This window comes from Berghia stephanieae, chromosome 7 (assembly GCF_034508935.2).
Source record: "Berghia stephanieae isolate SIO BIC M18660-M18661 chromosome 7, UCSD_Bste_1.3, whole genome shotgun sequence".
Lineage (NCBI taxonomy): Eukaryota > Metazoa > Mollusca > Gastropoda > Nudibranchia > Aeolidiidae > Berghia > Berghia stephanieae.
In genome coordinates, this window is record NC_088366.1 from 37,473,342 (window position 1) to 37,486,620 (window position 13,279).

The window sequence follows — 13,279 nt, forward strand, 5'->3', positions numbered from 1 at the left end:
GTTACAGTAGTAGTGGTAATGATGATGATGATGAGGTGGTGGTGGTTGTAGTAGTAGTGGCAGGGTGTCCAGATATCAGAGACATTAAAAAATCCTACCAGCACAATCAAAAATCCTACCACAATTTTTCGCAATCGGACATTACAAAATGACACAAAGTACATTCCACTCTGGATAATCGGATAATTGCAACACCTTGGGATCAGCGAAAATGTTACGATGAAACTAAGTTGAGTTCCCTGTCCACTATTGCAAAATTTTCTCAGTCTGGGTGTTTATTGTTTCCAAGGTGCGGTATCTTTGGTCAATTTCTGATAAAATGATGGGACACTGTTTTCATCACCACTTGTTGCAAGTTTTAATAGCAATTTTGATTTGACCCCTAATAAGTTTCATACCATATATGATAAACTAAAACCAGTTGTTGTAGACATTGTTCTTAATCCACCACAGACTGAGCAATTTAATTGAAACAAAAACCACATGCCAAGTATGTATACATTTTGACAAGCAAAACAGCTTTGATATAAGCTGACATCTTATTCAGATTGGATTATCTTTCACTCTATTGTTTTCAACATTTGTAAGAGTCAAACAGACAATAAACTCTCACCAAAACTATTGGTCACAATGCACAGTTGTCCGTCCCAAAACAAAGGATATAGCTGAGTCTCTCCTTACAACTGTCATTGTCTGCCGTCTACCTGTTGCCTAGACTATGTCCAGCCCCCTAGCCTCCTATCTAATGGTCACGAATGACTGCACAAACCTATACTGCAAATCACAACCCTTAATTGTATTGAATGGTGACACTGTGGCATTAAACCCCCCCTACTCTCGATTCTTCAACCTGTGATGATTTCATGAGATCTTATTTGACTGATTTCTTGAACTTGGAAACTTTTTTAGGTCAAAAATTTGTTGCGATGAACTGAAGTTTGTTACAATTAACCAGTAACTTTTATATAGAATTAAATCCATTTCTTGGGAAATGATGCGATTAACCGAAAGTTGAGATTAACTGAGTTGCGATTATGCGGAGTGGACTGTAGTAAATTTCCAGACATTTACTTATAATACTATCAATCTTATCATTTGAGGGAAATCCAAGGCAAGGACAATTTAGGACATTGTGGCTCGAGACTGACTATGCCAAGTAGTTCAGCAATTTTAGTTACTCATATCAAGAAATACATTGGGCCTAAATTCACAACATTATACACATGCACACACTAACATATTCTATTCTATTTACACAATCAGTTTTTAGATTCTATTAATCTATATACACAATGGCAGACTAAGTTTCTAGTCTCACTACTTTACTTTCCTAGCTATTTCTGAAGCAAGAATATCCTTATTTCTACATTTACAGCCTCTCCTATGTGCATTGCTCACGACCGAAAGACCATGTTACATTGTTGATGATGACTTTTCAGGTTTTTCAACAAAGTCATTTGCAGTTTTGATCAGATTATCTATGTCATTTTGAAGTATCTTTTATTTTGGTCTTTAGCTACATCACTTTTATTTTCTTTTTCTGATGGCCTCTTTTTCCAGAATATCAATGCTCTCTTTCTTCTCTTTCAGGGCATTAGAATACCTGATCCATTCTTTGCTGCATGATTTCAGCAGGTCAGGGGATATCACACCTCAGAAACTTACTCTCCATTAATGAATTGGCAAGTAAAGTGTCTTGCTATCAATGACTCTTCAACAAGGTTTCAATTGTGATATTCTTGTTGACCAATATTCAGCTTTCCACATCTGCATTGCAATGAGACAATATAAAAATAAGATTTATTATTTTCTTCAAATCTAGACATTGGTCAAGTTTTCCATTTTTATTAAAGTACCTATCAATCCTTTGTTGGTAGAGCTCTAGCAAGAATTGCTCTCTTTTATGTGACCTTTCTCGATCTAGTTTGCTGCCATGGCACAAACAAGACCTGGATGCCTCGTTTTGTGACTTAGATGTTGTGTATGCATGCATGTACAGCAATCTGCTTGCTCGACATAAAACAAAACAACCCCCCCCCCCCCCAAAAAAAAAACACACACAAAAAACCCCCAGCAAAGCCATGCTTGAAAAACATAAATCGAAAAAAAAAAACCCCAACATCTTAATCTTTCAAAGGCGATATTCAATCTTACTCTTAACCGTTTTCATCAAAAGACAGTAACGGCAATGCAATTATCGTTTGATAAAAGCCTGCGTTGCATAATCGTACTGCCCTCGAGGTGGAAACAGTTTATTCTAAATAAAAACAATATAAAGGGAAACTATAATTTGAAAACAAAAAAATCAGTGGCACTGGTAAAGGATTAATAGCACTATACGCAGCGTCCAACCCTGTGACATTCCTACCTCGCTTGCCAATCATATAAAAAGAAACAGTAATCAGCAATACTGAGTTAAGAAAAAAAAAAAAAAGTAAACCACATAAACAATGTTTCTCTTTAAAGGCGTAGTTTGATCTTACTTTGACCATCACCAGATCACCGTTTTCATCAAAAGACAAGTAACTGCTATGCAATTATAGATAATTGAAGTCCGAGTCACGTTATTCTTACCGCTCTCTTGGTAAAAACTGTTAATATAGACGAAACAAAAAAACAAAAACAAAAACAAAAAATCAGCGTTGCTATTAAGGGGTTAAAAACACCTGCACGACAAGCACCAGTGTCCTCATGACACTCCCATGTACTACGTCATCGTTTGTTTCATTTTCACATGCTAACCCCCTTCATCCAATATCCCTGCAATAATGCAAAACAACACATGTGCCACTAAACCGAACAGACTCATAGATAGAGGCACCAATTTCTGTCGAGTGTTTTGTGTAATAGGAATGGCTAGTATGATAGATGGAATTTTGCTCACAATTAATTTTTTAAAACTTCAGGCAATGTGCGCATGTTCAATGTTAACAGGCTTATACACTCTCAAATACAACCTGATATTTGCTCTGATCTGATATGTGCAACTGCCGACCTATGTCAATTAAATCAACCAAATTTTGATTTATCCAACTTACAGATCCATTATCCGACCAAAATCTGACCAACCAGAGGCTATCCGACCAAAACTGACTTATCCGACCTGCCTGGACACCCTGAGTTGTAGTGATGATGATTAGGTAGTGGTTGTTGCAGAAGTAGCAGTAGTGATGTGGTGGTGGTGAATGCAGTAGTAGTGGTAGCAATGAGGATGTGGCAGTGGTTGCAGAATTAGTGATAGAGATGGTGATGAGGTGGTGGTGGTCGTTGTAGTAGTGGTAGTGATGATGTGGTGGTGGTGGTTGCAGTATTAGTGGTAGCAATGATGATGTGGTGGTGGTGGTTGCAGTAGTAGTGGTAGCAATGATGATGTGGTTGTGGTTGTAGTAGTATTAGTGGTAGTGATAATGATGTGGTGGTGGGTGTAGTAGTAATAGTGGTAGTGATGATGTGGTGGTGGTGGTTGTAAAATTTAGTGGTAGTGATGATGATTCGGTTATGGTGGTTTCAGTAGTGGTGGTAGTCATGATGATGATGTGATAGCATTGTTGTAGCAGTAGAGTCAGTGATGGTGATGTGGTGTTGGTGGTTGTAGTGGTGTAGGTAGTGATGATGGTTGTGGTGGATGTAGTTGTTGTGGTAGTGATGATGATGTGGGTGGTGGTGGTTGTAACAGTAGTGGCAGTGATGATGGTGATGTAGAGGTGGTTTGGGGGATCCTTGGAACAATATGACCTCACTTGAATTTGACAAAGTTGCACGTAAACCGGAGTTTTGGCATCGCTGAATACATATATCATGCATTTACTTCTAGCCGTGTTAAACTAAAACTCATCTCTATGACTATGACATAATTCTTATTAAAATAGAAGGTGAATACAGATGGGTGTCTGAATTGGAACACCCCACCCCACCATTAATGCAGAAGCATGGTTTGCTTTTGTATGAAAAATGGTTGCAGGTATTGTACTCAAATGTTAAACAATAACAAAGTTGTTTTGTTTTGTTCTTTTTTCAAAGCTTTATATATATAGCTCTAAGTAACTAGATCTTGATCTTTCTCTCTCTATCTTCTAATACAAGTTTTTGTTACAGTGCCCTGCCCACCCACCAGCATTAGCATGTTGAATTTGGTAGGTTAAATCAGATAGGTTTACAGTGCTAACAAGATAAATAATGGAAGAAGCTTTAAAAGAGATTCTGTTTTGTCTATTATTTAAAAAATCCTTAAGAGAAAAATATAAAATTACTCACCCCATCCAACTTGATTGTTGCAAGCTCATTGACAAAGTCCTTAAATTTGTCTCTATTTTGTGCTGTGAGGAAAAAAATTCCCAGAAAAGTTTAATACAGTTCTTTTGTGGTTTTCTGACTAAATATGAAACCACACAAAAAAAAGTTCATGGATGGCTTAATGATTAATATTAATTAAGACTATCAGTGTAAAGAATTTATCCTTGTAGGAAAGATAGAAAAACAAAGTGACACAAAGTGAAATAAATGATATTTTAAAATTCTGAAAAGCACATCAGCTTGGCCAAATTAATAAATAATAAACAGTCTGTTATGTCGGGACACCACCTTCTGCTCCATTTGCCCTTGCAAGCACCCTCCATGTAAAGCTTTTCAAATGAATTGTGTCTTTTGATGTGATGCACGATAATTATACACAGATGCTTTTTTAAAACTCTGCTCTTTTAAACATTTTTTCACTAGTGAGAATACGAAAACTTTCGCAATGGACATAGAAATATGAAAGGAAATAAGTAAAGATAATAAAATATCAATAAAAGTAAAAAAAAGTACCCAAACAACAAATCACTCGAGTGATTGTAGCTTATATAATATGCATCATCATTCATGTGGATGGCGTGGCCAAATGGGTAAGCTGTCAATCCCAGAAGGCTTGTCAAAATTGGTGCTGAGTGTATAATTTCCACTTAGAAAATATTTTTTTTAAAATTATCATTCTGTTTTTTTTTGGCCTTGTTTGAAAACATTCTTTTAAATCTTTCTTCTCTCTCTTTTATTTTTGCTATCTATAAAATATTGCAAATTATGATAATCATCCTCAATAACGATATTTTTTTGTTGTTAAACATTTTTTCAAAAACTATTAAAATTTTTTTTCAATTTCGCTCAGAGACAGGGAAAAAAAATCTCACTCAGAAAGAGAACAAATAATCCGAGGCAACAAAAAAAGTACATGCTAACAAAATAAATAAATCATTCAAATAAATATAAATAAAAAATACATTAATCTTGATTATTCAGAAAGCAATCAAATGATCAAAGAAAAATAAATTAATATTTGTAAAACATTCTTGCTCAGAAACAAGATAATCAAGGCAAAAAAGGAAAAAAAAAAGAAAAAAAAGAAGAAAAACTCGCCAAGAAACAACAAATGATCAGTGTCAAAAATAAATTAATTAAATAAACTCGCTCTGAACAAATGATTGACATTAAAATTTAAAAATGTTTAATTCTTGATCTGAAATGGAAAATAATAATCAGACTGAACTAAAAATACAGGTGAAAAGAAAAGACTACCCTTGTTCAAAAACAGAACAATTAATCAAACCAAAAAAAGAAAAACAGAAAGAGATGGGGGCAAAAAAAAAAAAAAAAGAGAGAGAGAGAGAGAGAGAGAGAGAGAGAGAGAGAGAGAGAGAGAGAGAGAGAGAGAGGAAGAGAGCAAGCGAGAGGGAGAGAATGAGAGCATCTTGCTAAAAAACAGAACAAATAAAAAATAAATAATCATCAAGCCAATGAAAATAAAAAAGGGCGAAAAAAATTAAAAGTAAATCTCGTACAAAAACATAACAGATATCAGACTTTCTCCCCCCAAATTATAACTATGTAGAGAAAAAAATAAAAAATAAAATAAAATAAAATAAAATAAAATGTGGGAGTGGATTCGAACCAGTGTCGCAAAATGAGAAAATATTGGAACGGAGTGTAACCCACTTGGTTCTACAGCCCACAAAAGACCTGTTCTACGTAAGTTGAGCCTAAAATGTTCTAGAAATTGTTCAACCAATTTTGGAGTAGAAATTTTACTTCATTATTTTGATAGTTATTTTCATCCATGATTCAGATTTGTTGTTGGATCTAGTGTTGTGGATAAGTTATATTTAATATAATAATAATAATGAATAATGATTGAATTTATATAGCGCCTAGATCCACAATGTGCTCAGAGGCGCTTTACAATGCAAATAAAACACAACAATAAATCGATAATTTAAGCATAAAATCTATCATATTGGAATAGCATTAATCAATTTGTAATTTAATTACCACGCACTGTGCTACAAGATGAAAATTTAGGATATCTATAAAATGTAGGCCTAATAGAAATGTTAAACATCAAATGATTTCCTAAAGAGATGTGTTTTGAGTTTCTTTTTAAAGTTTTCAAAAGTTGGACATTTTTTGAGGGATGAAGGCAGTTGGTTCCATAAGACGGGTGCCGACTGGCTAAAAGATCTCTCACTAAAAGACGATCTACAGCGAGGAACCTGGAAGAGATCATGACCACTGGATCTAAGTTCTCTCTCCGGCACATAGAGATTAACCATGTTTTGTAGGTAAAAAGGCCATATGAGCAATACGTGTGGTGTCCGGGGTCCCTCAACTGAGAGGGTCAAGAATAGCCCAACCCCAAGCCAGCGTGTCGTAAAAGGCGACTAATGGTGTGTGATTCCCCCATCTTTGAGACACCTGGTCCTCCAGGTTGGGGGTTGGCAAAGGGTTAACACCCCTTTCAATAAAACTCAAACCGTTACAGAAACGAAGATGGACAAACCAAATCCTTTTTTTTGCTTGGGTGACCGAAGAGTTTCTGGAATGACAGAATTTATGAAGGACAACAGACAAAGCCGAAAGGACTCTGCTGACCCGATGACGTCTTCGCCACACAAGCAGCTTCGAATTGCGCCATGGAACATTCGCACGATGTGTGACTCTCAAGTTGTGACTGAGATGAGAAGATACATGCTGCTTATACTTGGAGTAAGCGAAACCCACTGGATACAATCCGGACAGAAACACCTCAAGTCTGGGGAGAAGATTTTATATTCAGGGAGAGGTGACAGGATTCATACACAGGGAGTAGGAATAATTCTAAGCAAGTTTGCCCAGAAGTCACTGAGAGGATGGGAACAACACGGAGAAAGGATCATCATGGCGTCCTTTACAACATGGAGTAAGAAGATCAACATGACATTGTACAGATCTATGCCCCAACAAATGACGCAACAGATGACGAAAAAGATACATTTTATAGTCTGCTACAACAAGTCATTGACAAGTTGCCAAGGAAAGACATCAACATATTGATGGGAGATGCTAATGCTAAAGTGGGACAGGATAACGTAGGTTATGAAGGTATCATGAGACGTCATGGCATGGGAGAAATGAACGACAATGGTGAGAGATTTGCAAATTTCTGTGCATTCAAAAGTTTGGTGATTGGAGGATCAGTGTTCCCCCAAAAGAGGATCCACAAAGCAACTTGTGACAGAGAATCAGATTGATCATTTTTGTATCTCTCGAAGATTCAGACGTTCATTGGAAGATGTGACAGTACCGGGAGGGGCAGATGTTGGATCAGACCACCACCAGCTATTGGCAAAGCTTAAGCTCCGACTCAGAAAACATGGGACCAGATCACATACAAGAAGAAAATTCGAGGTGAATGCACTAGATGGGGAAAAGAATGAGGAATTCAAACTACAATTGAGTAATAGATTCCAATCTCTTACTGAGCTCGAGGAGGACATAGATGTAGAGTCACATTGGGCAAAGATCAAGGAAGTCTAAATAACTTGCCACAAGGTATTGGGTGTAAAGAAATCGGAACATAAAGAATGGATAAGTCCAACCACCTTGGACCTTATTGAAAAGAGGAGAACAAGGAAGGAACAAGTGAATGCAAGCCGAACAAGAGCAGTATCGAGCCATAGCTAAGGAAGTCAAAAGATCTGTGAAGAAAGACAAGGAAGCATTCATGAACAGACTTGCAGAGAAAGCAGAAGCAGCAGCGACAGGACACATGAGGATCCTTTATCAAATTACCAAGACACTTGCTGGAAAATATGGGAAACCAGAGGTACCAGTCAAAGACAAAGATGGGAAAACTATTTTTGGAAAAGAGGCTCAATCTGAACGATGGAGGGAACATTTCAACTGCCTTCTGAACAGACCACCACCATACAACCAGCCGGAAATTTTGCCTGCAAGGAATGAGCTACCAATTAGCTGTGATCCACCATCGATAGCAGAGATTGTGGGTGCCATTAACAATATGAAAAGGGGGAAAGCTGCTGGACCAGACCAGATTCCACCGGAGGCTCTAAAAGTTGATGCTGAAAGAAATGCTGAGGCCCTGCACCCACTATTTGAGAGAATCTGGAATGACGGGATATTCCCAAAGGATTGGAAGGAAGGACATCTTATCAAGCTTCCAAAGAAAGGGAACTTCAGGGACTTCAGTAATTGTAATAATTATCGAGGAATCACTCTTCTCTCTATCCCAGGAAAGATTTTCAACCGTATTATTCTAGAGAGAATTAAGAATGCAAAAGATGCTTAACTGCGGGACGAACAGGCAAGTTTTCGTAAAAACCGTTCAACCACCGACCAGATTGCCTCTCTGCGAGTCACAGTCTATAGAATGGAACTCTCCTCTTATTGTCAACTTTCTGGATTACGAGAAGGCTTTCGACAGTATTGACAGAGCAACATTGTGGAAAATTCTGGCACATTATAGACACCCTGAAAGTGGTTAGACATGGAATGAGATAAAAAAAAGTTAGCTCAGGATAGAGAAGGATGGAAACTGTTTGTCCGTGGCCTATACCCTGACCCAGGGTGAAAAAGGCAATGATGATGATGATGAAGTATCATGTATAATCATCGCTGTCTGTAAATAATGACAGTCAAGTAGGACAGCCTCAATTGTTTATGGTTACATGAGCTGTCAGTGGTGTAGACTATTCTCTCACTCAATGACTTGGCTGTCCGAGGGATTCTAATGACCCTTCTGCAGCATTTTATCTCAAATAACCACAGAAAAATGAAGAATAATATTATTACTATAATAGTAGATAGTGATTATTCTCTAAGTCATATGTTGAAGGTTTGATCTCTAGTGGGGTCATGTTAGTGCTAGACAATACATTCCTCTCTGTCTCTCTCTCTCTCTCTCTCTCTCTCTCGTTCTATATCAAGCATTATATCCTTTTATAATTTTTTGTCAAGCTTACTGGTTTATTCTACATTACATTTAATGAATGTTGAATCTGAATCAGAGAGCTCAAAACAAAACAACAACAAAAAATGGGAAGATATTCAGGAATCTTTGCTTTCTTCTTGGTAGGTAGCCTTAAAGACACATTAATATGTCAATTATAATTTGATAAAAATTACGTCATTTTAAAACTTTTCTGTGTTTGGATGGCAAACCTATATTGTGACCTCTGTTAATTAAAATTCGATTTTTTTTTAGATTAAAAAAAAATTAACAAAGATGTACAGATGTCACAATATAACGTTTGCCGTGTCCAGATACAGAAATACAGCATCGCTGATGAAATTGAAATTGGAATTGGGTGGAATGCGTAACAGAGATGCATAAAAACGATATGTTAAGATACACCGTCAACGGAGGTGCATAAAAACATCCTTGAACTCATTCCAGAAAAATCCTAACTCGAATGTCAGAAGTCACTTTTAGGCCAGTTTTGAAATCCAAATGGAAATGCAACACTTTCAGGTCACAAAACCCGTCAGTAAATTAAATAACAAAGTCAAAGGGAAGCCTTCCGAAAGCTCCTACTCCTACATCCCCAGTATTCTTTTATATATATATATATATATATATATATATATATATATATATATATATATATATAATATATATATATATATATATATAATGTTCTAGTACTAGTAGGAGGGGGGAAACTTTTATAATAATGTTCTAGTAGGGGGTTTGGGAGGGGGGAGACATTTTTTTTGGGTTAAGTTTCCCCCCTCCCATTCCCCCTACTAGTAGAACATTATATAAAAAAATACTGGGGATATAGGAGCTTTCGGAAGGCCTCCCAAGTCAAAGGCAAATACACTTTTTGGCAGCCTATTTAAATGAGTTGTCTTCCCCTTACTTTTATCTGATTTTCATAATTTTGGCACCATTATTTTAAGAATCGTGTTGAAAAGCCTTTCACAGTGATATAGGTTTCATTGAGCTCAGTCCAATTTGAATTTTTTACCAAAGTACAGACTGGAGTAGACTATGACTATGACTCGAGAGATATTCTTATTCTACAAGTTTATTACATCATCTGTCTATCTCAATCTAAGTCTAGATAGCTATCTCGACCTACCTTTGTTATTGGGATGGTTGAGAAAGTTCTTAAAGTGAGTCACAAGCTCATGATTTCGTACACGACCGCCTTTGCTCAACATAAAATACAAAACTGCATCAATCTCAAAATCCCCCATCTTTTCTGTGGAATTCTGTAGTGGGATGAATCGGGGAATACCGAGAGACTGACTTGTCAAAGACCAGAGGATAACATTGACAACTTCCTTATTTACTATTTACTAGAAATCTTGCGCAAAGGAAATTAAGTTAGACTGTACATGAGTTCAGCTCTTTGGCATTTGAAATATAAAATGCATCTAGGTAACGAAAACGAAAGGAAGCACATCAGTAAGCAGCAGTGTAAGTCTAAAAGCAGTCAACACTGTGGGTAAGAACGTAGTAAGAGGGAACTGATTTGTAGTTTCTTCAATGATATTCTCGGGAGGCCTTCCGAAAGCTCCTTCATCCCCAGTATTCTTTGTTTTTTACAATGTTCTAGTAGGGGGTTTGGGAGGGGGGAGACTTTTTTTTTAGTAAGCAGGGGGTTGGGGGGGGGGGGGGGAAAGACTTTTTAGAAAATAAAAAAAAAACAAAGAATACTGGACTGGGGATGTAATGTAGGAGCTTTCGGAAGGCCTCCCATTCCCATATTCTCTTCAATTCCAATGCACATCTTTCTTGTAAGAATAAGAGGGGACTCCTTTCGAAAGCTCTTCGTGCCAAAGGAAACAACCCAAATATTAATAAATAGAGGTGCCTAACTTTAAGTGAGTCAATATTAAAATGGAGATAAAGATAAAGGGAGTAAATCTGACTCATGTATGAACAACACAAAACAAACGACGTTTCGGCCCTTGGCCTTTTTCAAGTAAACACAGAATACATATATATTTATATTAGATTGCCATAATGATATAGGCCTATATTATTATGACAATCTAATATAAAACCCAAATATTCCATATATTAATAAAATACTATAACTATACTATAAGTCAAAATAAGAAAGGTCTAGGGAGACCAAAATCTTGATCTCCCCTGCCCTAGCCAAAACGGGCCATTTGTGACCCCCAGCCTCGAAACGGTATTAATATTAAGTCGGGATTTTCAATTTTTAAATTATTTTTTTTTTATACCCAGTCAAAACTTATTTCATGCCTGAAAATTGATACCGAATTTATAAAATTCTGATTATTTATTGCTGAGATTATTTATTGCCAAGATATGACCATTTGAAGTAGTAAAAACCAAGTTTTGAGAAAATCGATTTGAATTTCAGTTTGAGTCACCTTTCTTACGCACAGTCGAATCAATGGGCAAAGATAACTCTTGGATATGGGCATTGAAAATTTAACAAGAGTAATAAAATTTGGAATGAGCTTAGAATATACATTTAAAAATACATATTTCTGAAATAAAATCCAATTGCTTCTTTTGTAGTTATTTTATTATGTCAGATGCCCTTTAATTAATAATACCACCCAAAAAATGCCGACGATTTTATGAAATTGCTCACTTATTGAAGATTTTTTGACATTTAGTTAAAGAATCAATGAACAAGTAAGGATTAATAGTAACATTTTGTCTTATTAAATAGAGGAAATACGATTTCAAAATGCCAGGAGTTAAAGAACAGTTTATAAGAATTGGAGGGATAGTATAAGTAGAAAGCCCTTCGTTTCAAAAGAAGTCAATCAATCAGAAACATATCGACCAATAAGATTGCAATCTAAAAAAGGGACTGGTCAAATCATTTGATACACTGTTTCCATTTTGAGTCAGTTGACAGCTTGATGAGGAGGGGGTGGAGCTTAATTTGTAATGACTTACATGAAATCATGTCACCTTCTTTGAGCTGCAACCTCAAGTTATTTAGGACATGTTACGAGTTATCGCCATCCCTTGTGGTCAATTTTCAGCTAATTAACTCTCCTCACCTTTTTTTTTTTAGCATTCACCCACATTGTTTATTGTCTTAAAAGCCCCCCCCCCCCCCTCTCTCCTTCCACTATATAATGAAACATGATAAAACGACCCTCTCTCTCTCTCTCTCTCTCTCTCTCTCTCTCTCTCTCTCTCTCTCTCTCTCTCTCTCTCTCTCTCTATTTATCTAGCTATCTATCCATCACTTGGTCTGTCTCTCTGTTTATCTATCCATACATTTATCATTTCAATTGTTTGTTCTCTCTCTTTCTCTCTCTCTCTCTCTCTCTCTCTCTCTCTCTCTCTCTCCTTCTCTCTCTCTCTCTCTCTCTCTCTCTCTCTCTCTCGTCTCTCTCTCACTGTTTGTCCCTCTAGCCTTTTCATCTATCTATCTATCTATCTATTTATCTATCCATCGTTAAGTCTGTCTAGGCCTGTAAATCTTCCGACCATTGTTGGTTTTCGACAGTGCAATTTTGCTCGATATATTCTGTTAAGTGCTGACATTTTAAAAATATTAATTAAAAGTGAAAATGACCAACAAAAAAAGAAAATAAAAGAGTTTTATTTCGTGCCTTGAAAAAATAAGTTTTTATTCCGTTTCAAATGCCGACTTAAAAATAAAAAAAGAAAAGAAATTTTTTATTTGTCACGTCAGAGACAAAACAACTCTAGTCAGCTAGGTATATTATCATTCCACCTACAGGCTCCATTAGATGTGGATGTATTTTCTGCCTACTGCCTACTGTGCCACAGACAAGAGAGAAGGGGTCACAGTGTCTGGTCGTTGAACACACATGTAGTCAGTATTCAACTAACATGCACAGCATGTGTCGGACCAGGCCGTTTCTCTCTATTCTGCTACACAAATGAAAGATTGGGATTTCCCAATGATATGATTAGTTTGTTAATTTCTGCATAGTTTCACCAAATTTTAAAGTAAAATTTGCACTTTAAATATATTGACATAATTGCAAATGGATA

General features: G+C 36.4%; 2 protein-coding genes across 5 annotated transcripts in view; one reads left to right on the forward strand and one right to left on the reverse strand.

The window, feature by feature from the left end:
- Window positions 1-10,606, reverse strand: part of LOC144976542 (uncharacterized) — a 66,950-nt gene extending 56,344 nt beyond the window's left edge. The window contains exons 1-2 of the mRNA XM_078920837.1: window positions 10,392-10,606; window positions 4,255-4,316 (exon numbers count right to left, since the gene is read on the reverse strand). Of these exons, the coding sequence (XP_078776963.1) occupies window positions 4,255-4,316; window positions 10,392-10,509 (180 nt within the window). The 5' untranslated portion in view covers window positions 10,510-10,606. The remainder of the gene's footprint in view (window positions 1-4,254; window positions 4,317-10,391) is intronic.
- Window positions 10,607-10,701: 95 nt separating this feature from the next.
- Window positions 10,702-13,279, forward strand: part of LOC144977185 (tRNA-dihydrouridine(20) synthase [NAD(P)+]-like) — a 78,224-nt gene continuing 75,646 nt past the window's right edge. The window contains exon 1 of one of the 4 annotated variants that reach the window (XM_078922114.1): window positions 10,702-10,760. The gene's annotated coding sequence lies outside the window, so the exon portion shown is untranslated. The remainder of the gene's footprint in view (window positions 10,761-13,279) is intronic. The other 3 variants (XM_078922117.1, XM_078922116.1, XM_078922115.1) reach the window with 3 other exon arrangements.